The sequence below is a fragment of the Trachemys scripta genome, chromosome 4, assembly GCF_013100865.1.
Source record: "Trachemys scripta elegans isolate TJP31775 chromosome 4, CAS_Tse_1.0, whole genome shotgun sequence".
Classification (NCBI taxonomy): Eukaryota; Metazoa; Chordata; order Testudines; family Emydidae; genus Trachemys; species Trachemys scripta.
In genome coordinates, this window is record NC_048301.1 from 119,799,476 (window position 1) to 119,826,773 (window position 27,298).

Genomic DNA, 27,298 nt, shown 5'->3' on the forward strand with positions numbered 1-27,298 from the left:
TCTCAGGTATAATTCATTGATTTATTAATAGCCTTATTGGGTAAGAAAATTATAAACTGAAAACATAGGATTACAGCTCTAAGAAATCATTTTTTTAAATTGCTTTTGTGCAAATGATATTTCGTGTTTCAGCACAAAATGAATTTGCTTTTTAGCTTCAACCTGCCTACAGGCTGCAAATTACTCCAGATTAGTTAATTACTATATGCTGTACATTAGAATAGAAATTATTTTGGTTTTCAAGGTAATCCTCCACTTTACTCCTACCAAACTCTGCTATAAATCTCATTCTGGAGCATTAGTGAATGCAAGGTAAAATAACAAGTCAGTCTCTTGATTTGGAAACCTGTGTAGAGCAGCCACTTTTGGAATTAAATGCATTATACCCAGATGCACAATGACAGCATTAGCAGAAATACAGTGTAGCTGTAAATTCCAGTTTTTGAGCATTCATCAGTTACTGAAATGCTGATGTCTTTAGTGTAGTAAATTACCTTTTCATTCATGTATTTCACAAAACTATGTTACTGTGGCAGTAGAATATGTACTGTGACTTGAGTCATTCCTGTGATTGTAGAGATCTTTACCAGATACCACTGCTGCTATTTTGTACCATTTGTTTCTTAATGCCAGGTAATTTCTATGGTACACCAAAGCCTCCAGCAGAGCCCAGTCCCTTTCAGCCAGACGCAGTGGATCAAGTTCTTTTTGACAATGATTTTGATGCAGAATCCCAGAGAAAAAGAACCACGTCTGTCAGCAAGATGCAAAGAATGGATAGCTCTCTCCCTGAGGAGGAAGAAGAGGAAGAAAAGGAAGCAGTTAATGGCAGTGGAGGTGCAGGTCAGTTACAAAGGGAGAAATTCCTGACTGCAGTCAAGATTTTAATCAATCAAATTGTTACTCTGAAATTTTCAAATTAACTTAGGTAGGAGCACTGTCACATAATCCGAAAACTAGGTGAAGGAATGTGCCGAGCAAGTGATAATGAAGAACAGTGCATTGAGACTGGAACAAGGTGTCCAGTGGGATGTTGCAAAGATTAGTCTGAGATCCTATTCTTTTTAACATCTTTATTATCTCAAAAGGGGGACAACCAGCACATTACATTTGCAGATTGTGCTGCATCTAGGCATTTCTTGGAAGTCACCCATTCAAGTACAGATCTGGCCTACTCCCGTTTACCTTCAGAGCTGAAAGAATCAGAGCTCAGGTGATGTGGCTGCAGTCCATATTAATTTGTCACAAAAACAGAATTGTAAAAGTGAGGTTATTGGCAATGGTTTCTAAACCAAAGTGCTTAAATTCACACAATTTAAAACCTGCTGCACTGTTGTTTTCCTTGGATCATTCATTGTGGTTCTTGTACCATGGGTCTTGATACACTGAGAGGGATGCTGGTGTGGATTCTCTAATGAGCAGTACAAATGCTATTCTCTTTGATAGGAAATGCAGTAAGTAGTCTACCTAGATGGGTTCCAGTGTTGTTTTTTCAGCCTAGGCTCAGACAAGTATGAGGTTAATGCTGTTTGGCAAGGGAAGAACAGAACTCAGTGTGTTCACTTCAGTTTTTTAAAGTTCACAGCAGAAAAAAATGTAATAGAAAAATACAGATGAAACACAGTGGTGTTTGGCATTCTCTCATTGTGAGAACAAAAGGGGTGGTTCTCTGTGAGCAAAGCAGCATGAAAATCTTAACCGTAACACTTTGCTTTAAACAATTTCAGAAAACCGAGAGAGACATTCAGATTCTTCTGACTGGATGAAGCCTGTTCCTAGTTACAACCAGACAAGCAGCTCCATGGATTTCAGAAATTACTTGTCAAGGGATGAGAGCCTAGAGCCTCTACCCAAGAACTGGGAGATGGCCTACACAGACACAGGCATGGTATACTTCATAGAGTGAGTGGAAGTTTGTATCTTTATAGATTTAATGTACCTTCCTGAGATGCATGAGCTCTAAGAGTCTCTATAGAGATTTCTGCTGATTTTATATATCTTCTTTCCTACCCGCTTTTTATTGCTGAGGTCTTTGCATGAAAATATAATCTTCTGGCTTTGAAGTCGCAGTCTGTTCTCACTCCATGATCCTCACCAAATGTCACCAGTTTTGTGTGTTTGATTTCACAGTGGTTCCTGTGAAGATTATAACAATGTCACTTAGAGAGGACAGTGATGTTGATTTGAGGAATAAGCTGCAGGAATTTTATTTTCATATATCTATATCATAGTATCCCTACTTGGTGTCACCACATTTTCATCCAAGCAGCTTTTCCTTTCTGTCAGTCTTCATAGATGGATACTTGTACAGGTATCTTAGCTACCATATATAGGGACTTCAGTATAGTGATTATTTTCATGGGGAAAATGCAGATAGGGAAAGAATCCATGTAAATGCTATTAGTATGATAGTGTTTTGTGTATCTGAATAAACTAGGTGTGAAAGCACAGTGGTTCCAGTTACGAAGTCAGTTAACTTATTTATGATGTGCATTCTGTAGCGCACAGAATGCAAAGCTCAGGTTCTGTGTTGATAGCTGGATATGGGTCTAATTTTATGTGTACTTTTACTCTGCAAAATTTCATTGTAATCCACGGGATTTCCCTTATTCTCTCTGCTCTGCCTGTGATCTCTGGTATGAAATGGAATGTGAAAAGCAGCTATTAGAATGTGTAATAGTCTGTTTCATGAATTGTAAATCATCAGATTACACTGATTGCTAAGCATAGGCAGAAGTTAAGGGTTTTTTCCTCCAAGGTGAAAACTATCCGATATCCTCAAAATGATTTTTTTGTAGTTGCTTCAATGGTAAATGTATGAAAGGCTTTGTCATACTTTGTACACAGAAAAAAATATTGGATGGAGAAGAACTTTATGCTGAGACTGTGACACCTAATGCAGATTTATAGGACAGAGTTAGAAATCCCTGAGTAAATGGGTTTATAATCACAGCGTCAATAGACCCGAGATAAAACATGGTTTCTGGATAACTCTGCTCACTTATGTTAGTGTGTTATCTCAGAGTTAACATGTACCATATGTTCCTGCAGTGCAATGATAAGTACTACTTGTCATGGAAGAGCAAAATCACTAATCTTGCAAACTCACTGGCAATTTCTTATGTGCTTTGGTTCAGAGTGGTAGCAGCCTTTACATCTACATTCATATTGTGACTTTTTAAAATATTGGTTGTCTGGAATACTTACATTGTATTAACTTTTTAACAGCTATAAGATGCTCTTTTAGGTCTTATCAGTTTTTTTCCATTACTTTTCCCAAGGCTCTTTTCATGATCACCCTATTTTAGAGGTGATGTCTGACACCTTACTAAAGAGCACAAAACTTTTCCTATCTATTCCCCAGGTAAGGGAAAAGTTTGTATTTTGGGTCTGTTCTGATGAGAACCAAAAGAGACAGGTGTATTCAGTGTGCTCTTATTTCATTGGTTCTGTTCTCTACTTACATATACCTCTACACAGTTCTGCAGAGCTCTTGAATTCAGCTCCATGCACAAGTTGCATTGACTATTGAGATATCCAATATTTTTTGATAGATGAAACTTAGGCTTACCTCACTCCCAACAAACCTGCTACTTTTAGAGTGAAACTGTGTAAACTGTGGCTGTGAACATGTACCTTTGAAATATTTTTGACTGCTAAGAAACGTTTGCACCGCTGTAACCTCCCATGTCACAGTGGTACAAAAGATCCTTGAGTATTTTGGTAGTTATTATATTTAAGTGATACCTTTCCTTGGTTGCATTTTTGATGTGACAGAGGTGAGAACAGCAGGTACGCTGACCTAGAGGCAAAGATTTGCATGTGGAAGGAAATTTATGAAGAGAAGTCCTAAGTATAATAGGTTAAATCCATTCATTGGGAGTGTCTTTTGTGTCTCTCCCTTTATCTCCTGCTGTTTTTCTGCTCCTGATTCGGTTGTCCTATATTCCACAGTCACAACACCAAGACAACCACTTGGCTTGATCCTCGGCTCTGTAAGAAAGCCAAAGCTCCTGAAGACTGTGAGGATGGAGGTGAGATGTTCAGAATTCTGTCTGTCTGCTACATGTAATGCATGGTTGGATGTTGTTGTTTTTTCCTACTTGAAAACCAGATTCAAATGGTGTCCAATTAGCATGTTGTCAGTAGAGTTTATGAAGGCACGAAGTATGGCTCTGGTAAGAGTTTTGTTTCAAAGACTTCTTTTCTTCTTTGCCATTTGGGACTAACCAGACAGGTCAATTGTACCTTCAAATGCAACCTGGAATAGGAGTTTACTTATGCTCTTGTTTCAAGGTCAAGTTCATCTGAAACCAAATAGAATTCCTAATACATCAGATGTATTCGCTTGTTTACCAACCAAAGCTAGTCCTGAGTCCTGTGGAACTGGCTATCTAGTTACTTTGACTTGGTTCTTGAAGGGACTTTCTGTGGGATTTGGCAGTAATGAATCCTTAAGCACTTTGGAAAGTCTTTTCCTTATGCATGTTACATATTTTATATCAAGTTCCTCTTCAGGGAGATCTAGGTCGTTCCTAAGAATGTCCTCTGCACTGATGGGAGAATTAAGTCATTCGGGGGTCTTCGGATAATGCTGTTTGTGACTGTCTGATGTCCCATATGGAGTCACTTCCAGGATTCTTTACAATTCGATAAGATCTATCACTGACGAGACAGAAGTTTCTGCCTGAAGTTCATAATTTTTATTCTTTCTACATTATTCTGAAACCATTACGGTATGGAGTTAAGTGCCTATGGCTTGACAGCAGTGGTAGGATGACTGGGCTTGAGAGTGGCTCCAGTATATTTTCACTGGAACAGTGGCGTTTAAGTGAATTGTGGATCCACACAAATCCTGGAGAGCAGAATGACATATTACTTAGTTCTAAATTTGCTGTAACCACTGAGGGGAAAGACCTGGGCATCTTTGTAGACAGCTCAATGAGCACCATTGTTCAAATGTGCAAAGGAAAAGCCCCCAAATACTAGAATGCATAGATGATGGGCTACAATGTAATACTGAAAGTTCAGCCTTGTCACTTTATATCTGTGGTAGACTCTCACCTGCAATAATCTGTTCACTTTCCGGTTGAGAGAAAATAGTGACATTTTGATAGAATAATGGAAAAGCTTTTGAGGACAAAGTGGAAAAAATTAGGGATACAATAAATGTACAAAATAACAAACAGTAAACCAAAGGTAAATCAGGTGCTCCCTTTTACCCACTGTCCTAATACAAGAACAAGGGCACGTTGAGTTAAATTGAAGGTGGCAGATTTAAAACTGATAACTTTAAATACAATGTATAATTAAGCCATGAAAAACGCATTGCCACAAGAGATTATTGGGGCCAAAATCGTAATAAAATTTTTACAAGGATTGGACAATAGCATGAATGAGAAGATCCAATTACATTAGATATAATTTTTTTTTAGACGGGATATAAATACTCATGCTTTAAAGCATAAGCAACCCCTAACTAAGTTTAGGAAGAAGCTTCATTGTCTAGTAAGACCATCCTCTGAAGCTTCTGGTATTGGTCATTGTTGGAGACAGGATACTGGACTATGAGGACTGCTAAGATAAATGGTAGTCCCAAAGTGAAGAGATGGAAGAGCCTTTGGACTTCATATGAATTGACCCTTAATTGGGCCAGGTGCAGGAGGTGCAAACCAAGCTACAAGGCTTGGGAATGAGGCTGCACAAGAATAGGTGGCTTTATTGTAGGAGTATTTTAAAATCTCTGAAGCAGTTGCACGTTTTAAGCGTCAGTGTCTTCTTATTTCCACTTAGGGGAGAGCCCTAAAATATAATTTAAATAGTTTATAATCAAGATAGGAATCTGTATTAGCAAGTTTGAAAATAATTAGCCTCTTTTTAGATGCTAGAAATTACGATAAGATTTTTAAAGAAATCCTCACACTCTCCTCTCCTCTCCCTCTGGCATCTCAACCATGTCTAAATTAATTTGACTTAAACATTTCCCTGTTGTCTGGTTTCATATGGATAATTTTTCAACAGAAGTGCAAGTCCCTGATATGTGGAAGTGCCCTGGAGAATTCATTTTGCCTAAGCTGTCTCATGTCTCCCTATGATGGCAGAGCTTAAAGCTTCACTAAATAAAGCTTAAAGTGGGCTGAACGCTGACAGTATTTTACTGCTTCATAGAATGACAGAGATGTTTGAGAATCATAATCTAAGCAGGGTTCCATGGTTAAAGTACTTGTCAGTCATGCTTTTTCTTCAAGTAAATTCCTATCCATTAAATAGAGAAGAGGTAAAAGCCAAGCTGCAGTATCAAACTAGCTACCTAATTTTGTTAGTAATGACTCATTGCTGTTGGGACTGCGTTGTTGAAATAATGTGGCTAGCAACTGGTGCTTTAGTTGCACGGAAAGATGCCTTGTTGTTCTGCAGCTCCTGTTAGGGGAAGGAGGAGTCAGAAATTTTTGTCCTGTGTGTGGCAACACTTGGACTCAGCCTGTTCCGCTGTGATACAGAATTTCCATAGCTAATGATTCTTAAACAAGAACACTCTAATCCTGACCCATACATGTATCATCATCTATAGCATTCCCATTGATCATAGCTGCCATGTTGAGTCAGAGAGAGTGAATTTGTCTGTGAAATAATGTTGGTCTAGCCCAGGGGTGGGCAAACTACGGCCCAGGGGCCGCATCCTGCCCTTCAAACATTTTAATCCGGCCCTCAAGCTCCCGCCAGGAAGCGGAGTCTGGGGATTGTCCTGCTCCGGTGCTCCAGCCGGGGAGCGGGGTTGGGGGCTTGTCTAGCACATTCAGGGCTTTAAAGAGAGAGGCTAATACCAAAACTGTATCAGCATTCAGACCACAGTTGTCACTAGCAATATCTTGAACTAACTTCCTTCCGTCCAGATTCCCATTTCCTTAAGAGAGTGCAGTAGCAGGGGTACAGCATTGTTTCCATTTTAATATGGAACCCTTAATTACTTCAGTATAATATTTTTCATACTGAATCCAAGAAACTTATAGTCTTACTTTTCAGTTCTCTTGCACCCCAACTGGCTTTTTAAAAATCATGCATATTCGCTATCTTCTCTAATCTGGGACAATGCAGGGAACTGATGGGCTGGCTGGCAGTAGGTAACTAAGGGGGTCTTCTCTCATCATTTATGATTGTTTGGGGAGAGTGTAGGAACTGACTTATATTTGTTTCTGTTCACCTCTTGCATCAAGACATCACATTGTGAATCCAATCTGTGAGAATGTTGGTGGTAATCAGCCTACAGGCAAATCCTGCACACATTTGCAAGGCAGTGGTGCAGTGTAGCCAGCCAATAACATAAAAACGTACAGAGAAGCAGTCTCTGCAGCAAACATCTCCTGAGTTACAAGAGTCAATAGGCGCTGGGATGAGACTGAAAACAGCCTCTCGTTCTCCTAAATCTATTCTTAATGAAGCCAGCTTGAGCCACCGCTTCATACTGCTGCTTTATTAAACATATGTGAAGCCCACCACTGGGAGAGGATGGGATTAAAAAAGGCATTTTAAAGAGAAAGATGCCGGACCTCCTAATGAACAGCACTTAAACCAATAGTCCCACTGGGGCATTTGTCAAGTTCTGCTGAGCTGTACTGATATTCATAATTGGTAACATGCTGCCACATGCTAAGAAAATTCCTGTTACCTTCAAGCCTGGGGCAGCCACAAACAACAAACAAAATAATTACACACAGAAATCTTACCCTTCAAAACAATCCAGACATCTGAAAGAAAAATAAAAGGCCATTTGTGTTCCAAATGGAACAATATTTCCATTTTGTCTTAACTTTCACACCAAGCTCCTTTCAAACAGCTTTTCCATATTTACGTTTCTATGGTCAAATTAGAGTAGCAAAGCTATAGCAATGAGGCCCCTGTGGTGACAGCTCATTGCATTCAACCGGTAATGCTCTGATTCTAGCAGCCATCCTACAAGAATTTGAATTTAGTTCAGAAGCGAGGGAGCTTTCTGATTTTTATGCTGTTTCAATATGAATGTTCATATTGAAAGGGTTTAATTTCATTTTGCACACAATTTTCAGAATATGGGATCATTCGTTTCCCTCTAGATTTGTTACTCTGGAGACTTGGATTCAAATCATAACAAACACAAATGGAAATGATTTTGGGGATGATATCTTTTTAGTCCTCATTTGTCCTTGTCACCACTGTACTGCCTCTTTGATTTTGATTCAGGAGCCTAGGGGTAAAGTAGCAAGTGATGTAGGTCAGGATTGCAGTGCATTGGGAGAGCGAGGTGGGGAGTCTGACTGGAATATTGCAGGTCTGGCTTGAAATGCATGGTGTTAAGGGGATGTGTGTGTGTAAAATTGGACTAACAAGGGGGTTGCAGGTCAGAATTTAGGACCCTTGGCAGAGGTTTCTGGAAGCACCGCATGACTGGAATAGCATGGTCCTACAATTCAGAGCTGGAAGTGGATTGGAAGTGCTTCTTTGGGAAAAGCTTCAATATCTCCTTTCCACTCTATGGGTCAGCCATAGACAGTGCTATCGTATAGTTACAGATTGGGGAGTTAAAAACAAAATTACACAAATTAAACTAGTTATTTTATAATTAATTGGCTTAGTCTAATAAAATGAGACCTTTGTCTTTCTTTTCCTCCTTTTGTTACTTAAGATATTTCTGTGCTTCACTTTGAAGCTTGTTAAAACTTAATTTTTTTGTTTAAAATGCAAGTCCCCTCCTCCAATGGACCAGTGAGTACAAGGGGGCCCATTTTCCCTCTGGGAAATGCAAGCACTCAATTCATGGGAATATATAAATTGCTTTCATATTTCCAACACAGTCAGTCCATAATCTCTCCACTCATTTTTTTTCCACATGAACTTTGACATTTTCAATTACTTTTCCATTACAGTGCAGAATTTTGTTCATTCTTCTGTTCTAATTACAGAACTTCCTTATGGCTGGGAGAAAATAGAAGACCCTCAATATGGAACATACTACGTCGAGTAAGTGTTTACACCAATTATTCATTTCATGTGGACATCAGATATGGTAGAGAACAATGAAACAGTTGATATGTAATAAATGCAAATTGTAATTCAGCTAATTTAATGACTGTATCCACTGTAAATTAAGGGCCAGTTCTGGTGGCCGTAACTGAATTGTATACTATTCCTATGAGTTAATATGTAAGATGATAATGTGTGTAGCTTCCCTTCACACTAATTGAGATACATCCATCTATCATCTAGAGGGGAGGAATCAAGTAGTAACCACTTCCCTGGGCTGAAAACCAGAGAGCAGCAAGTAAACAGTAGGGTTCAGTTTGCTTCTCTGCCTCACAAATATCCATGTGATTTTTTTTTTTCTTGTATAACTAAGAATTATGGTAGTTTATTACAACAGTAACTTTATCTGGCAATAGTGACTTTGCCCAAGTGGCTGAATCTCTTTCTTAATATCCTTATTGTAATAACTGAAGATGCTGAATGTTGTATGTTTAAAGAGATCAGAGCATGTCTCTGTTCTGAAATACCTTTAAAATGGAGCCTCTCAATTAAAACACTTGATATTCACAAACCAGCAGGAAATTGCTTTCCCCTCATCCTTGGGCTCCAAAGCAGCACCATGTAGCAGAAAATCCCTAACTTTCTGTAACTGGCTTGCTTATTCTTCTTCAACTCAGGCTCAATGAAAACCACCTTCAATCATCAAGAGAAAAATTAGCAGAGAATTGAAAATATTAGCATTGGTTTGAAAAATGTTAGTGAGATCTCTGCAGAGCCAGCACTGTTGTTTTAATATTGTCCAGGCTAATAAATATTTTGATACTTCAGCTCCGCTTTCATATTTCAGTGTTTAGCAACAAAGGCAACAAATACCATGGATATATGGAAGCATCCATTTCGTGTCAGGAAAAGAAATAAATTTGCTTTGCTAAGCAGATCTCTTATTGACCAATATTATGGTCTACAGCGGCTCTTTTGAAATGTGCAAAGTGGTGTTAAAATAGATAATATGCTTATTATTCAGAGTTCATCCTATCACTCCAAAAGCAGCCTCAACAGTCAAGGCTGAATTGTATAGTTGTTGAGTTTCTGTTTTGAGTATTGAGAAATTAGTAGTTGGCGTATGCTTCAAAGGGTTAATCTTTGAGCTCCTCATGAGGAGATGGTTGGTCCTGCCCCTGAACAGGAAACTGGCATTGTCCTGAATTACTAGTTAAGAAGATACTTGAATATTTTTAACCAGGTTTTCTTTCCTGCTGTTAGTTGAAATTCCTTTGGTTTTGATAATCTGATTTTTCATCATAATTGTTTTCTTTTAATTTTTCTCTGTTTAGATAATGAAAATAGGCTACTCATTTTCACTTTCTTTGCTCTCATGAATTAGCACAATGCTGTTGTGTTTGAGTTGCACATACTACAGGGGAACAAGCTATTAAGATTAGGCTTTGTATAACTTTTTAAATTAAACTTTACATTTTAGTTCTCAATTGCAATTACCCTTTGAGAGAAAGGAGCAGAATATATGGATTTCTGTAATTTAATGGCTGTGATACTGACCCTTAAATATATACACATTCTAATAATATAAACATTAGAATTTGGACAGTCACAAGGGAATGAAGATTTACCCCCCCCCCCCAAAAAAAAAACCGTAAAAGTTTTTTTCAACGTTGAGCTGTCCTTTTATGTTTGCTTCATTTCAGCAAAAGAGTAATGTGAGCTTGCACATTGCAACATTCTTTGATACAGTATGGTAATCCTTATTAGGGATCTGACAATGTTTGGCAATTTAATCAAGGAGAATTTTACATTTTTTATTAATGCAAAGTTACAATAAAATGTTAACATACTACATTGTACATTACTTATTACTTATTCAGGATCAGGTTAATATTCATAGAGCCTGACTAAAGGAGCTGGCTTGCTGGCTGGGGAGCCCTTCTCCATTTAGAAATTTGGTCACCCATCTTCTTTTTGGCACTTCTCTTGTGTACATACTTGGTGTGAAAGCTTTTCCATTACAAGGACAGTCCACATTTTACTATACCAGAATTCCATAGGAGAAGTCACATTTTTCAAATAATATGCAATATAAAGTTTTGCTGTTAACAATAAAAAGGAATTAATTTGTATTTCTATTTAAAAAGTAGGTCCTTTATGGAAGCATTAAATAAGCAATCAGGGGATTTCTGGGAAGCTGGCCTTTTTCTTATAAGGTTAATCTCTTTAATAATTTCCTCTGCAAACCATCGAATTTCTGGACACAACCACCAAATGTGCAAGTATGTTCCTCTATCCCTGCAACCCCTCCAACAGAGTGCCTCCCTAGTAGCAAAAATACAGTGAATGCTAACTCGAGTCAAATACCAACTATACAGTAATTTGTAAACGTTTTCTTTGTGAGCTACACAAATTGAAAATATATATCCACTTTCCCATATAGAGACCCATTCATCTAGATCAATTTCTTTGTCCAGATCTCTCTCCTATCTCTTCATCTGGGTGGTTTTCCTATCAACCTCTTTTTCAATCAAAATTTAATACATCTTAGAAATTAAACCCTTTGTTCCAGCTTGCACCTGGGTCAACTCCTCAGTTGTGTTTAAAGATCTAGATAGAACCGTCTTGTATCCAGATTTCACAATAAGGTGTTTTGACTTATAAATACTGATACAGGATCTTTCTATTATTTACTTTATTACATATCTCTTGGTATGATCTTAAATCAGGACCCTGGAACAGCAATCCAAATTGAGGAATATCCGCTCTTACCCAGAATGAATAATCACTTTGATATTTCCTAGAAATAAATTTGTGATTATTAATGACAATAGCTAAGGGGGGAGAGGGCTTGTCGACAGGAATTTTAAAAAGCTAAGGTGGGCTGGATGAATGGGTGGCATTTATTTTTGGTGGTCTAAATTTCTTTTGAACCCAACAATTACTATAAATAATTGTTTGGGCTACAGTCTTATTTGAGCTTTACCCATTGTTTGGATGGTCTGTTAACGCTGTTGATCATATCTTTTAATTGCGATGCATAATAATAATAAGCCAAATTAGGGAATGCTCATCCACCCGACTTTGTAGACTTACGCAGAACTTTAGAACTCACCCTTTGTCTTTTATGATTTTTAATAGTGCATCTTGCTCTGTTTTTAATGTCATGTCGGGGATATCAGTAGGGCGATGCACTGAAACAAAAATAGTAACTTGGGGAGGAATTCATCTTTACTGAGACTACACTATCTAACCAAGAAATTTCGTATTTGTTCCAGTTCTCCAAATCTTTTATTTTATGCCAAAGTGGAAGGTAATTTGCTTTAAAAAGATGTTTGTTTCTCCACAATATTTTTTCCTAAATATTTTAAAGATTCCTTTACCCATTTAAATTTATGTAGCTGACAACGGTTTGTTTTGACCCTTTGGGAATATTAATTTCTAAAATTCCAGATTTATCATAGTTTTTGATCCCTGATGCCTGCTCAAATTCCAACATCAATTGTTCTATAATTTTTAATTATGCTTCTGGATCCTGCAAATATAATAGGATATTGTCAGCATATAACACCACTTTCTGTTCTAAACTTGAAGACATTCTGATGCCTTTAACCAAGGGGCTGTTTCTCACATATATTGCAAATGACTCCATTGCCAGAATAAACAAGGGGGGGGCAGCCCTGTCTTGTACCCCTAGACAAATTAAAAGGAGGGGATTGAAGTATACAGGCCAATATGAGTATAAAACTGGTTTCCAAAACCAAACCTTACCAAAATCTGTCTGAGGTTCTCCCACTGCAAAAGTTGATGGTTTCTCAACATCCAACAAAAGCAGTTCATAAGAAGAATTGCTAAAATTAACACTATAGATGAAATTCAGAGTTCTTCTGACATTACCAGATAGATGCCTGCCAGCAATGAACCCACCCAGGGTGAACACATTTGGGCAAGATGACACTCAGTCTGTTTGCTGTCACCTTGGCATAAATTTTAACATTGTATTAATTAAAGAAATAGCACAGTATGATGCACAGTTGGTAAGAGCTTTTCTTTGTTTAGGAATGACCACAAGTTTTGCTTCTTTCCATTAATCTGGAAACTTGTTCCCCTGCAATCTTCAGTTAAAATAGGGATCAATACTTGCTTTTGGAGCTCTGTTATACTCCCCAGAAAACATATTGGGACCTGGAGGTTTATTAGATTTTAAATTCTTAATTACAGTTTCTACAGCAATTTACCCATCAAGAGCTGCCAAATCCTCCTCAGAGCTGAGGTAGCCTCACACTTCTCCATTACTGTTTATAAATTCAGAATTTGAATGTTCTGAAGTGTACAAGGTATGAGAAAAGTTAACAAAGATTTCAGTGATCCGTTTGATGGCAGTTATTAAATCTCCCTTTTTATTTCTAATCAGAGGGGTGGCTGACTTACCAGTTCCTTTTTTTTAACCTTTCTGGCTAAAAGCCTATCAGTTTTATTGTCCTTAGTTTTATTGTCCTTTTCATAATATTTTTGTTTAATGTATCTAAGGGTTTGCTCAGCCACACTCATTTGTAACAGATTAATCTTCCCTCTTACCTCAATTATTTTCTTATACACTCTTTTTAGATCCTGTAGCTCTACGTCTGCCTACCAAAACAGAAAGTTCTTTATCCAAACTCTCTTCTTCAAGAGCTCTTATTTTTTTAAGGTATGATGCTTTATTTATAAGGATCCCCTACATTACTCCCTTTCAAGCATACCAGAGAACTCTTGTATTTGGTCCCTTCCTTATCATTATCTTCTAATAATTTCTTCTAGCTCTTGAATTCTAAGGGAGTCATAAACACAGCTCTATTCAACGACCAGGCCCTTTGTTTTTCCACTAAATCCCAGTCTTTAATATATGCAGAGGTATAATCAGACCAAGTTATAACTCCCAGATTAGCTTTTTGGACTAAATTAGTCAAGCCCCTAGAAACAAAAATCATATCAATCCTGGGATAAGATCCATGTGTAGCAGAACAGTGTGTGTAGTTCCTGATGGCTGTCTGGTGGGAGATGAATCCAGGCGTCAGATCCTCATTTTTCTAAATAATGCAACACATTTGCACTTGTTCCTCCTGAATGCCCTCTGTGTACATTTGATCAATCCAAAGTGGGATTTAAGCACCTTGTTAGAATCTCCGCCTAGAATGATATTCCCTTCCCTAAAACTTTGCAAGCCCATAAAAAAAAATCAAAAAAAGAAGGTTGTCCTTGTTTGGGAGCATATTCATTGGCTAAGGTGAGAAGTTTACCTTTCAAGGACCCCTTAATTAAAATATAACTGCCCTCTGTATATATGAGTTGTACTGCAACAATAAAAGGGAAGTGTTTAGCTAAGCGTTGCCAATCCTCTTCTACTAGATTGCCCTGGAGAGACACATGGTAGCTATGTCCAAGTAGTATTCAATTATTTATCATTTTTCTTCAAGTGAGCTTCCAACAAATAGATTATACTAGGAAAATCCTCTTTCAGTGAGCAGAATACCCTTTTCCTTGTGTTGGATTGTTCAGCCCCCTAATGTTAATAGTTATGACATTAGCAAACTCTCCCATGAGTATCAAGTCTGCTCTTGCCCGGTATGTTACCCTTTGCTAAAATCAGTGACATGTGCAACCCTCCCCACCCCCACCCCTCCAGCCAGATGCCAGGTCTCTATTACATTTGCACCTCTTCTTTAGATAGGACATTTTAGAAGGAGTTCATATTGGACACACCAGTAATTTTTAAACTCACACATAGGTTGCTTTTTCTTTTTTAAAACCTATATTGTGGTACCATGATCCTGAATTTGATTTGCTGTAAATTTTTTTAATTGAGCACTGTTTTTATTAATATAATGTTTTCTATTAAGACATATAACTATTTAATATCTGTTTTTGGTCTTTTATCCCGTTTCCCACCCTCCCTCCCTATGCATTCCCCCATGGCCACCTGGTCCCTTGTAGCTGTGGAAGTCTGGCCTTTGGTTAATTCTTCTATCAGCATATTAGTTCTGTGCTGGGGTGTGTGGGGAAGTGTCGTGTGTGTGTGTGTGTGTGTGTGTGTTTGTTATTGTGAACCAAGCCTTATCTAATCTGATCAAACATCTTTATAACACTAGGTATTATGAGATTATTATACCATCAATGAGTTCATATATTCTTAAAATTTTCCACTGTAGCTGACCCTTCTCCAATCAATATACATTTTTGAATGTTTGTGATAACTCTAAAGTCAAACTTACTTCATTGGGGGGATCGGAGTCTCCTATTTCATTATTAACTTTTGTTATAAGCTATTATAAATAACAATAATAAATTAACTATATATATTTAGCATGCTGTATCCACATAAGCTATCCTGAGTGCTACCCAGCCCATCTTCCATTCCATATATTCCTTTTTTCATTATAACCACATAGACAGAATATCCATTTATTTTGTTCTTCTGGATCTAGACGGTTTATTCTGATTTCACAGTCTGTCCTTTTGTCTTGACAATTTATCTTTTTGAGCTGTTCAGGTTCTCTTTGATCTCACTGATTCCCAGTGATTTCTGGGAAAGCCTTTGACCCCATTCAGATTGTTCTGGAATTGATTTACCCATTCCCATTTTTTGTAAGTATCTGTTCCCCTTTTTTTGGATCTGAGTTAGACGCATAGGTCCTTCCATTTAAAGGACAGTCTAAATGGGAACCCTGATTTGTATTTTATATTGTTCTATCTAAGAAGTGTGGTCACCTGGTATAGTTCTCTTTGCTTTCTAAAGGTTGAGGTTACCAGATCTGGGAAAATTTGTATGGGCTGGTTAAGAATCATCAGTGGGTCAGCTCTCTCCCTCGTTGCCCTGAGAATTTAATCCTTGTCTTGGTAGTGGTATAGACAAGACAATCACATCCTTTAGTCTGGAGCTTGCTGGGGGCCTGGGGAAAAGGGATCTGTGAGCCCTCCCAATATGAATGCAATAAATATTGCCCAGTTTTAATATGACATGGAAACTATTGTTCATGTGTCCAACAGACTTTTTCCTTCAGTCTCCTCTGGAATATATTTAATCCTTAAGTAATTGTTGTATTCTCTGTTCCCTGTCCTCCAGCTTTAATTCTGTGTTTTCCTCCTTTTTCAGTTGTTTCAATTTTTTCAGTTAGATTAATATTGCTGTCCAATTGGTCATTTAATCCTGCTTCCACATCTAATATTTTCCCATTAATTTCATTTTTGTATCTTTATTGTAAACCTGGAATTCTTCCCTCCTCTCCTTATTCATCTTTTTGATTTCTTACAGCAGGTCTTTCAGGTCAGTCTCAGTGACTGGTGCTTCTCCACCTGCCTCCATTAATTTGTTGGTTGGCAGGAAAGTTACACTCTCTCGTTTTGGGATGGGGAGGGGAAAAGATCTTTGTATTGGAGGATTTATTTCTTTTCCCAGACATCTAGATTGTCTCTTTTCTCCTTGCCTGTTGTGCCTCTTTCAAGATGACTGCCACCACACTCCCTCTGTTTGTCTGAGCTTTCCAAAATGGCCACTTCTTTATTTCCTCCCCCAGCCACAATCGTATAATTTTATTTTATTTCTTTAAATCTTGTTGCACTCACCCACTGTCTCTGTACAGGATGATAAGGATCCAGTTCAACATCTCCAAGCTTAGAGTCATTTTAGTATGTTCTTTAGGCTGATTGCCCTGGATTCTGTTGCTGTTTTCTCTCCCAGAGCCTGGGATCTGCCACCTCGCTTCAGCCTTCTTTTATTTTTCTTCTCGAAACTGGCTTCACAGGTGTGATGATTCATATTTAAAGCACAGAACAGTGGATTCACGTTGGCTTGGTTCTTTTTATCTTCTTAAATTGTTTTCATTTATTCCCCCTTTCTTGCAGAGAGATGGATTAATCCAGCAACTCCATATTCTCCCTCGCATCCCCCAGTTTTGTTTCTCGAGGCTGCAGCTTTGGAGGGCTGACTGGAACTGTGGTGCTTTGCATTATGTGACTTTCTCTTCTGTGTCCTCCCGTTAGAACACAACTGGTTAACTGCTTCCTGCATACATGACATAATGTGGAATTTATGGCAAATGAAATAAATGTTTTCCCAATACAAAGCTGGTAAAACCCAGACTTCAACGGATTTTGCTGTGGATGCTGAATTTTTCTTCCCATCCAACACCACGTTTGATTTAGCAGTAGGTCCAGTTGTTCTCATTGTCTGGTGTGTGTTCTTTTTGAAGACCACCAATGGCTTTAGTGGTTTTGATATGTGAAGGAGCATGGATGAAAATCTAAAATTGAGAATAAATAATTTTGATAGAAAATTTGGAGAAAAACTCAGTAGTACAGATTTCTGGTCCTTCTTAATCATACAATGATTGATATAGAATTCTAGTTGCTGGAAGCCCGGGGTGGTCCACAACCTTCCTACTTCAGAGTTTTGTAGATTCACAAAACATGTTCATGAGCCATAATATTCCAAATCCCTGAGGTGGAAGCATTTGCTTCCATAATTCTTTATGGGTCAGTAGTTCCGTTTTCTGGAATGAGTTAAAAGTAATCTTTTTGGCATGTTCGTATGTTTTTCAATGAAAAGCTAATAGGTGTTTATTCAGGATGGAGCATTCATTCAAATATGCTGTAGAAGAGATACTCCTTTACTCTTAAAAAGATTCCTTATTCAAGAGATGCTCATATCCGTTACATATTTTATTGTGTGCTTAATCCTAATTTTTGAAGACAATGCTGTTTACAGTGTTCTTTATCATGTGAAGGAATAATTTAAGACTCTCTGTGTTTTGGAGGAAGCTGAAGTATTAGGTTGCTTTGCTTGGATAATAGATCCTTGTTGATCACTTCTCCTATGCACACTTGACATAACTGCTCTTGCCTCTTTTGGCATGATAGAGAGTCTACAGAGAATTAAGTAAAAATTGGATGACTGCCTGTTAAACAAGAGACTAGAGGAGGGACATTTTGCACCTGAGAACCTTGCTACAAGAGACAACCCCGGGCAAAACTTCATAGTTTGTCAGAGTTCATATTTTATAAGCAGAAATATTCAACCCGCTATGGCAAAAATAGCTGAGCAAAAATTAAGATTATAAGGATTTAGTCAAAAATGATACTTGAGAAAAACCTAACATTCAATTTTTCCTCTGCTGTGCTTCATTCAGAGATACCCAGAGGCAAAAATGTTACATTTCTGTTCTATAAAGCTAATCTGAAAGTTTGGTCTTTTTTTTTTAATTTGAAAGTCTTTTTAAAAGGTTTTAATGTGGCTGGGGAACAAGGGCAAAAAAATATAATAGAAAGCGAAACTGAGGTTTTTTTTTATGTGGACTGTTGAGCTTCTGGGTTTGTCATACAGTTAGAAAGTCCTCCAAGGCTTTCGCATTAAAAGCATTGCATTATTAGTTTCCAGGTAATCCTTCAGTTATGAAATAAGAAATTGATAATCTTGCAGTGCCAATGCTCTTCTTCAGATGCTGCTCTGAAATTATTTGAAGATGGCTGCACCTGTATCTTGGCTGTTCAAAGTGATTTCCTTCCTAAATTCCGATTTTCTTCAAAAAATGAATTGCATAGGAGTAGTTCCATGTAGATGGAAAATTTAAAACATATATCTGCATTCTGAATAACACACAGAGCAAGCAGCCCAGTGCTTCTTCATGGCACTAGCTTTTATAAATGAATTAGCTTTTAATAATTGCTCAAGATTCATAGAATATCAGTGTTGGAAGGGACCTCAGAAGGTCATCTAGTCCAACCCCCTGCTCAAAGCAGGACCAATCCCCGACTAAATCATCCCAGCCAGGGCTTTGTCAAGCTTGACCTTAAAAACCTCTAAGGAAGGAGATTCCACCACCTCCCTAGGTAACCCATTCCAGTGCTTCATCACCCTCCTAGTGAAAAGCTTTTTCCTAATATCCAACCTAAATCTCCCCCATTGCAACTTGAGACCATTACTCCTTGTTCTGTCATCTGCTACCACAAAGAACAGTCTAGATCCATCCTCTTTGGAACCCCCTTTCAGGTAGTTGAAAGCAGCTATCAAATCCCCCCTCATTCATCTCTTCTGCAGACTAAGCAATCCCAGTTCCCTCAGCCTCTCCTCATAAGTCATGTGCTCCAGCCCCCTAATCATTTTTGTTGCCCTTCGCTGGACTCTTCCCAATTTTTCCACATCCTTCTTGTAGTGTGGGGCCCAGAACTGGACACAGTACTCCAGATGAGGCCTCACCAATGCTGAATAGAGGGGAATGATCACGTCCCTCTATCTGCTGGCAATGCTCCTACTTATACAGCCCAAAATGCTGTTAGCCTTCTTGGCAACAAGGACACACTGTTGACTCATATCCAGCTTCTCATCCACTGTAACCCCTAGGTCCTTTTCTGCAGAACTGCTGCCTAGCCACTCGGTCTCTAGTCTGTAGCAGTGCATGGGATTCTCCTGTCCTAAGTGCAGGACTCTGCACTTGTCCTTGTTAGACCTCATCCGATTTTATTTTGGCCCAATCCTCTAATTTGTCTAGGTCCCTCTGTATCCTATCCCTACCTTCCAGAGTATCTACCATTCCTCCCAGTTTAGTGTCATCAGCAAACTTGCTGAGAGTGCAGTCCACGCCATCCTCCAGATCTTTAATGAAGTTATTGAACAAAACCGGCCCCAGGACCAACCCTTGGCGCACTCCACTTGATACCGGCTGCCAACTAGACATGGAGCCATTGATCACTACCCGTTGAGCCCGATGATCCAGCCAGCTTTCTATCCACTTTATAGTCCATTCATCCAGCCCATACTTCTTTAACTTGCTGGCAAGAATACTGTGGGACACTCTGGTTTAAGAAAAATGTATATGGAAGGAGTTCTCTAAATCTTATAACATAACTGGAAAAACACTATTGCTGCAGTGCACCATCATAATGAGGTCTCCTCCAAAGTAAAGTTACCTGTGATGTCTGTACTACTCTGAAATCCATTTTTTTTCATCTTAGTACAACTCACTCAGCCACTGTACATTCCTTAGCTCCCACGCACAGCCTGTGATGGGTTTGGGCCCTTTGGGGTGTCACCCGATGTGCTAGGGATTAACTGAGTCAACCTGTTCTACCAGCCTGGGTCCCCTTTACCTGGCCTTGCTGGGTTAGGCTCACAAGCCTCTTCCAGCCAAGCACACAGGCAGGGCCACACCCAGCTGCACAGAGAGACAGAGATCTGCTCTGGAAAGATTCAGCCTTTGGGGCTTGCTCCAACATTCAGGTGCCCAGTCCCTTTAAGGGGTACAAATCCAAAGGTTTTATGAAATTCGCCTCCTCCCTCAATGTGGAGGGAGATATGCACAAGTTCTCCACCCTCCCTTCCCCCCCATTAGAAATTTCATAAACGGGATTATATTATAAACAAGCAATAAGTTTATTAATTACAAAAGGTGAATTTTAAGTGAATATAAGAGATAAGACAGAACTAAGCAGATTACTGACCAAATAAAGCAAAATACACAAGCTAAGCTCAATATACTTAAGAACCAGGTTACAAAATGTAAATTCTCATCCTAAATGTTATTTTAGGCAGGTTACAAAGTTTCTGTGGTTCAGAGTTCCAGTTAGATTGCTTTGCAGACTGGACCCCTGTCTCAATCTGGACTCCCAGCCCTACCTTCCCTTCAGGTGGCTTTAGCAGTCTTTCTTCTTCGGCCAACAGGCCATGGAGAAGAGGAGTCCCCTTTGCCTTCCTCCCCACCCTTAAATAGGATTTACATAAGGCAGGAAACCTTTGTTTCCCAAACTCGACCCCCCTTTCCTTCCAGTGGAAAGTTACAAGTCCCAGGTTTAGTATCAGGTGACAAGACCAATGTCTCTGCAGGACTGTGGCAGCCATTGCTTCTAGTCGGTCTCCAGCGTCCACAGGCAGACTGAGCTCTTTCACAGTCCATTGTCTCTGCTAATGGCCCATTAGCCCTGGCTGGCTTTTCCACTGTTGTACCCGAAGCACTGGTTGGGGGCGACCCCCAAAGTAACACATTTGAAATACAAATATATAGTTAATATTCCTAACTTCAGATACAGAAATGATACAGGCATACAAATTGGACAGTCACATTCAGTAAATCATAACCTTTCAAATGATATCTCTCACATGAGCCATCTTGCATAAAGTATATTTGTTATGTCATATTCATATCATAAGCATATTTTCACAAAGAATTTGGAATGAAACGTGTCACAGCCTATTCCCTCTGTTGTGTTTGGAATGGAAATGGGGAATTGGCCTATCTTTTGATTCCCCCTTTAAACCTGAAGCTGAGTCAAGTGTATGTTTAAGCTCCCAGTGGTTTATTGCTGGAAGAACCCCATCTTATTTAAATCATTAGCTAGAAGTGGTGCTTGGATTATTCCACTTAGCTCAGAGGTAATCCACATTCCTATTCATGAGCTGGGCCGCAAGGGCTTTAGATCTTTTTCAAAGTTGAAAGAGAGGGTATGTTTGTTCTCCTTTTGTATAATATGTGGGAGAACAGAGCTGGGACCTACCAAAGGAAAAGATCTTCAGGTACCAGTATAAGGTTTAATCAAAAGAGAGATAATTTCCTTCTTCCTTGCTTCATTGTAGCAGGAAGTCAGTCATTTAATCTTTCAAGCACTGTTTACAAAGTGCATAGGCATTGTCTGTTTAAGACTGGATGTTTAGCACTGGAAATGTGCTGTGATGGGACGGACTGGTTACTTCTGGGTTCTGTTCTAACTCTGCCACTGCCACATTGTGTGACCTCCATCAAGTCTTGCCCCAGTATATCCAGAGAACTTTTTATAGATTGTAACTGACAGTTATGGCAATTTTCTGCAGTATCTTGAATAAGCCTTATTGAATTAAATTTAAGTATCTTAAAAGTTCATTGTATTAAAAATGCAAATGTTTGTTATTGTGGGATTGTATGTCATTGTATGTCATTTGTCTAGGAGACATGGCTAATGTAAACCTTGGGAAGTGTTATGAGCTTTGAAGGCTTCTTTTAAACAATGCTAGGACAAGTATGAACTTGTTAGTTGAGTAGGTTTCCTAGGGGAGTGGGGAATGCAAATGCCCACTTCCACCCCATTTATAGCTTCTCCATGGGGAGGTGATCTTTGTCTACAAACGACCTATTTACACAGTCAAAAGGCCCAAATGGCATAAAGGAGTTAACTCTCAGGTTCATGGGTGTTCTTGTTCTGAGCAAAAGGAGTTATGAACTTGTGGACTGTTCATTGGCCAGAGCACTTGTTGGAGTCGGGGCGATCTCTCTAGTAAGCTTATTTGTATACTTGTAGGTTCTTTTATTGTTAATGTTTTTTCTGTAATGCTTTTGCCTTACGAATAAATGTATTTCCTTAGAAAGAGCTTTGTGGCAACTTAACTGTATTTAGAAGGAGTGTGTGGCAATTGTGCTGTTTACTACCTCTAAGGAGAAAAGTAAAGCTGGTTGGCTTAGTCAGGATGACTTTGCGGGGGAATTTGCAGTGTGGCCATGGAGCTATGCAGCCAGGAAGTACCGTGTTCAGGAGCGGGAGAGAGACATGTCTCTGCTACAGAGAGGCAACAGCTGCGGTGCTGGAATACCCTAAGAATAGGTGCCCTTGCAGGACCATAGAGGGGGAATACAGGTGCAGTTGCCCTCAAATGCAACTAACCATTTTTAAAATTGTGTAATAATACTGACCCATATTTCAGGGGGAGTTGAGACTTTTCAGGGATAAAATCTTTGATGGCTTTTTTTAATTGTATTACTGTATACCTTATTCTTTATGCTATACTTTGTATAAAGTTTAATCACCTTTTTTCTAGTTCTTTTTTTTTTTAAAGAAAGCAATTGGATTTAGATACTCCCTCTGCAGAAATATATGATGAGTGTAGGTAATGCAAGTAATAATGACTACCTAATGAAATAAAGCCTTTAAGGTAAAACATATGTCCTGCTCATAAAAACTGTGATGAAATTAGTGTCAAAACAGGTTAGGTTAGATTAGTTTACTGTTTTCTGGCAAAACCACAGTAGACAAAAACCACAGTATAGCAATTAGGTTAGGTAAAGAAGAGCCCATATTCAGCTCTGATGTTGGTCAACATGTACCCGTACGTGTAAATAAAAAAATCTATTCAATTGACTTCAATGGGTAAAACAGATTTATTTTAAAGTATGTACTTGTTTAGTAAGTCCTAAAGGGCAAATTCTGTCCCCTGCTAAATGCATATGGTAACAGTTTGTGCATCGCTAAAGACAATGTGGACCCTAATTTATTAAAACTGAAAGCACATAAAACCTAGGATTTTCAAAGCAGTCTAAGGGAGTTAGGTGCCCAAATCCCACTGAATTTGTATCCCTTATGCGCCTTTGAAAATCCAGACAAAATCTCATTTGTTTTTCATTTTGGTGTTTATTGACTGCATTGCTTTCAGCTTTGGATAGATTAGACTGGTCTGACTTTCTAGGCTCCTACACTAGCATAAAGCTGGAGTTTGGCATTTCAGTGCTACAGGGGGGAAATTGGCATTTAAAATATTTATTTTTTTCAGTGTAACACATTTTCATGAGTAGTAAAATTTAGTTATTTAATAAGACCGTCCCTTATTTTTACAACATCTAATTTTACAGTTTGCATTACCCGGCAGTGTCTGCTTTAACATAATAGTAAAGTTAATTTTTCAAAACGTAATTTATGATTACAGATTTTAATTAGGAAAAAAGTTTGGATTCTTTTCAATAATACAATTAATGCAATGCCCCCTGTGATGGGTTGTCACTCCCAGGATGCAGTCTGGAAGCAGGTGGAACCGCTGTGTCTCCTAACCATTCAGCTGGGCTGGTCCTTCTCCCACTGCTCAGCTGGTGATTCAGCCAGCCTCTCCAGGCCCTGTTATCACCCAACATGACAGCAGGTGGCATCACACACCCAACTGAGCTACCTGAGTACTTTACCTAAGCCTCTCAAGGATAGACAGACAAAACAACAGCCAGTTTCCTGCTCCTCAGCCTTGCATCCTCGCTGGAGTATAAACCTTGTATTATACCATCTTGCACTGCACAGGGATCCATACAATTCAAGCTCATTAATATAGTTCGCTTTCCCGTTGATGTGTGAAATATATGCACAACAAGCCTGTGTTAACCAAGCTGAGATTTTTCCAGACGCTTCACTTAAAGACACAGTAGTTAACATAAAACAAGTTTATTAACTACAAAAAGATGTTAAGTGATTATAATGACAGCAAACAGATTACCTAGCAAATAAATAAATAAACTGCAAACTAAGCCTAATATACTAGATAGATAGGATTTGAATTAGTAATTTCTCACCCTGACTGATGATACAAGCAGTCCACCAAGTTTCCAGACACAGGCTAGGAATCCCTTTAGCCTGGGACCAGCACTTACCCCAGTTCAGTCTTTGTTCCCTTGTGTGGGAAGTGAGACCCTGAGATGATGTCACTCCCCACCTTATAGTTTTTTCCATATGGCAGGAGCCCTTGGTTCCGAGCTAAGTTTCCAGCCAAGTTTGTGCAAAAATACAGGTACCAAAATGGAGTTGAGTGTCATGTGGTCTAGTCACATGCCCTGTGGGCCTTGCTGAGTCATAGCATCCATTACTCATTGGCTGGCTGAAACGTTCACAGGAAGGCTAAGCTCTTCCATGGTCCATTGTCTTTGTTGGGGAACCATTGTTGTACCTGAAAGACTAGTTGTGGGTGTTACCTAGAGTAAGCACATTTGAAATACAAAAACATTGTCAATATTCATAACTTCAGATACAAAATTGATGCATCTACAGAAATCGGATAATCATATTTGGCAAATCATCACTTTTCCAATGACACCTCACATGACCGATCTTGTGCAAAAAGGATCATAATTATGCCATAATCCTATCATAATCATCACTATGATGAATATGGAGTGCAGTGTCCCCCCCCCCACATTCCTCCCTCACCAGAATTGCAGGAAATATATTAAGCACTGTTAATCAAATTATATACCCCATAACCATATTCCTCAAAATCTGAGTTCTGAAGTTTTTCATCTTTTCAAGAATTGCAATCCACAACTGAAACAAGGGGAAGGCAGGTATGCAGTGTTGAGACTGCATATACATATCTTCTAACTGTGGAGCTTTTAATGTTCACATAGTCAATGGAGAACAAAACGAATGCCAAACTTGCTTGGGTCTTTATGAGCCGGTTTGACTATGGGTTCAACCTATCTAAAGACAAACAAACCTGTACTTTTAAGAAGCCTTGAGTGCTGGCTTAGCCACTTTCTGTGATTTGATGATTGGAGCTCTTCACTAATGACATTGTATGTCACTTTTAAAATGGAGCCAAGTCACAAATTTTGTAAAGGAGAATGGAGTTTACTGAACAGCATGTCTGTTTGCTGAAATACATTATTATTAAGGCTCCTGAAGAGCCAGAACATGATTCACCTTGTTTCTATAACCATCTTACAGGCACTAAGAGCCTCAATGGCTTTGAAAAGTAAATCAAAGTGTCTGGATAAAAAAAATGTCACTGTTATCCATATTGATTGGAATATTATCTTAGTGCTCATCGCTCCTTGGTGTTTATCTAAGATAAAGCAAAATAATATTTGTACTAAAACCATCTGTCGTTGGTTTCCCTATGAAATTGGAATAAAGCTTTTTACCCTGAAATTCTAACATGTTTGTATATTTTACAGTCACATTAACCAGAAAACCCAGTTTGAAAATCCAGTATTGGAAGCCAAGAGAAAAAAACAGCTAGGACAGACTGATGTTGGCCCTTCAAAACCAGGTACTTTAAGTGGCTGTTTTTCACTATTAGCTGCCGTATCTTTATGAATGAAGAGCAGTCTCAAAAGTGAAATTTTCTGGGTGTCTTAGTTCAAGTAGATCTTCATTTTGTGTTTTTTGCCATTAGTTTTAAATGTTCAGTGTGCTCCTAAATAAGTGGTTTTTCACTGTCTTCTGTTGAGATGAAAACCTGGACTAAATTAATGTGCTTTAGTGTATGGAGTATAGGGAGTCCAGAAGTTAAGTTGAAAAAAACAGTTTTAATCGGCATTTTCATATTTCTGGCATTTTGAATGCTTATTTATGAAACCTTGAAAATGTTGCTTTAATTTAGCTTGTTGTATTTAATTTTCTAGCTTTTTCAGAACGAGTTACTGGTTCTGTAGCAGACAGCAGTCGTCATAGGTCAGCTTGTGTCTGTCAACATCATTAGTAAACTATGCACATATAGCCTTAACAGGCTGCAGTTGATCAAAGCTCAACTAATGTCTGACTATTGCAAGTTGAGTATGCATCTTCCTATCTGAGTATGTGTGCATTATTAATGCCTTAAGGCAATATTAGTGTTTCCTGTCCACTGGCCAGATTATTTGTAGTCCCTCCCCCCCAAATTGTGAGGTGTTTTTGCAGTTGAAACTGATCTAAGACCTTCAAGTTGCTTAAGCAGCTTAAACCATTCTAAAGCTGGTAGTCAGAACCGGCTTGAACATTCCATTTGGTTAGGCAGCAAGGGAGTTGGGCGAACCCGTCAGAGGGTGCGGATGAAGCAGCAGCACCGAATTGTTAGGCTTCTGGCTCTTACCCATTTTGAATTGGGCCTTGTTAAGAGATTAGAGCACAGAATCAAGGGAACTGGGAATGGAGACATGATAGTTCTAGTTCCAGTTCTGCTGCTGTTCCGCTTTATGGCCTGGGCAAGTCATTTAACCTGTCGGTTCCCTTGACCCGACAGTTAAATGGGGTAATATCAGTGGCCTAGCTACCTATTTCACAGTGGTGTTGCAGGGATTAACCACCCTTTGTAAAGTGCTTTGTGCGTGTAAAACATTATAAAGCTGTTTTAATGCACTCTTATGGTGCATATGCACACAACACATCTGAGTGCATGCCTGTACACTTAATAAGGAATATTGCATGCTCCAACACAATTTTCAAATGCTCCTAACTTTGTCAAATCAAAGCCAGTTTTTTTCACTAACCCTCACAGTGGGTTATAATCATACCCACTTTCAACCTTTAGTCCTTTCAAAACTGTCATTTGATTTTTACAGCTAAAAGGTTCCTGTTTTCCACTCTTCCATAATTCAGAAGTTGCTGGTGGTTTTGGTTAAACGTTCAAAAATTTCCTCTCGCCCCATCCTGTTTTGCAACATTATGTGCATTCACAGACGTGTTAATTGGATATTTTCAACCACCCTTTTTTCTTACCCTGTTGAACTATCTGGACTTACCTATGGGTCATTTCTTAGCAGAATTGCTGATGACGACAGATCATAGAATCATAGGA

At 38.7% G+C, this 27,298-nt stretch overlaps 1 protein-coding gene across 4 annotated transcripts in view; it reads left to right on the forward strand.

Annotated features, from left to right (window-relative positions):
- Nucleotides 1-27,298, forward strand: part of MAGI3 (membrane associated guanylate kinase, WW and PDZ domain containing 3) — a 233,974-nt gene that overhangs the window by 141,158 nt on the left and 65,518 nt on the right. For all 4 annotated transcript variants that reach the window (XR_004645719.1, XR_004645718.1, XM_034770613.1 and 1 more), the window contains exons 4-8: nt 634-843; nt 1,728-1,902; nt 3,955-4,034; nt 8,937-8,994; nt 25,698-25,792. Coding sequence is in view for 2 of the 4 variants with exons in the window: in XM_034770613.1 (XP_034626504.1) it covers nt 634-843; nt 1,728-1,902; nt 3,955-4,034; nt 8,937-8,994; nt 25,698-25,792 (618 nt within the window). In the remaining 2 variants the exon portion in view is untranslated. The remainder of the gene's footprint in view (nt 1-633; nt 844-1,727; nt 1,903-3,954; nt 4,035-8,936; nt 8,995-25,697; nt 25,793-27,298) is intronic.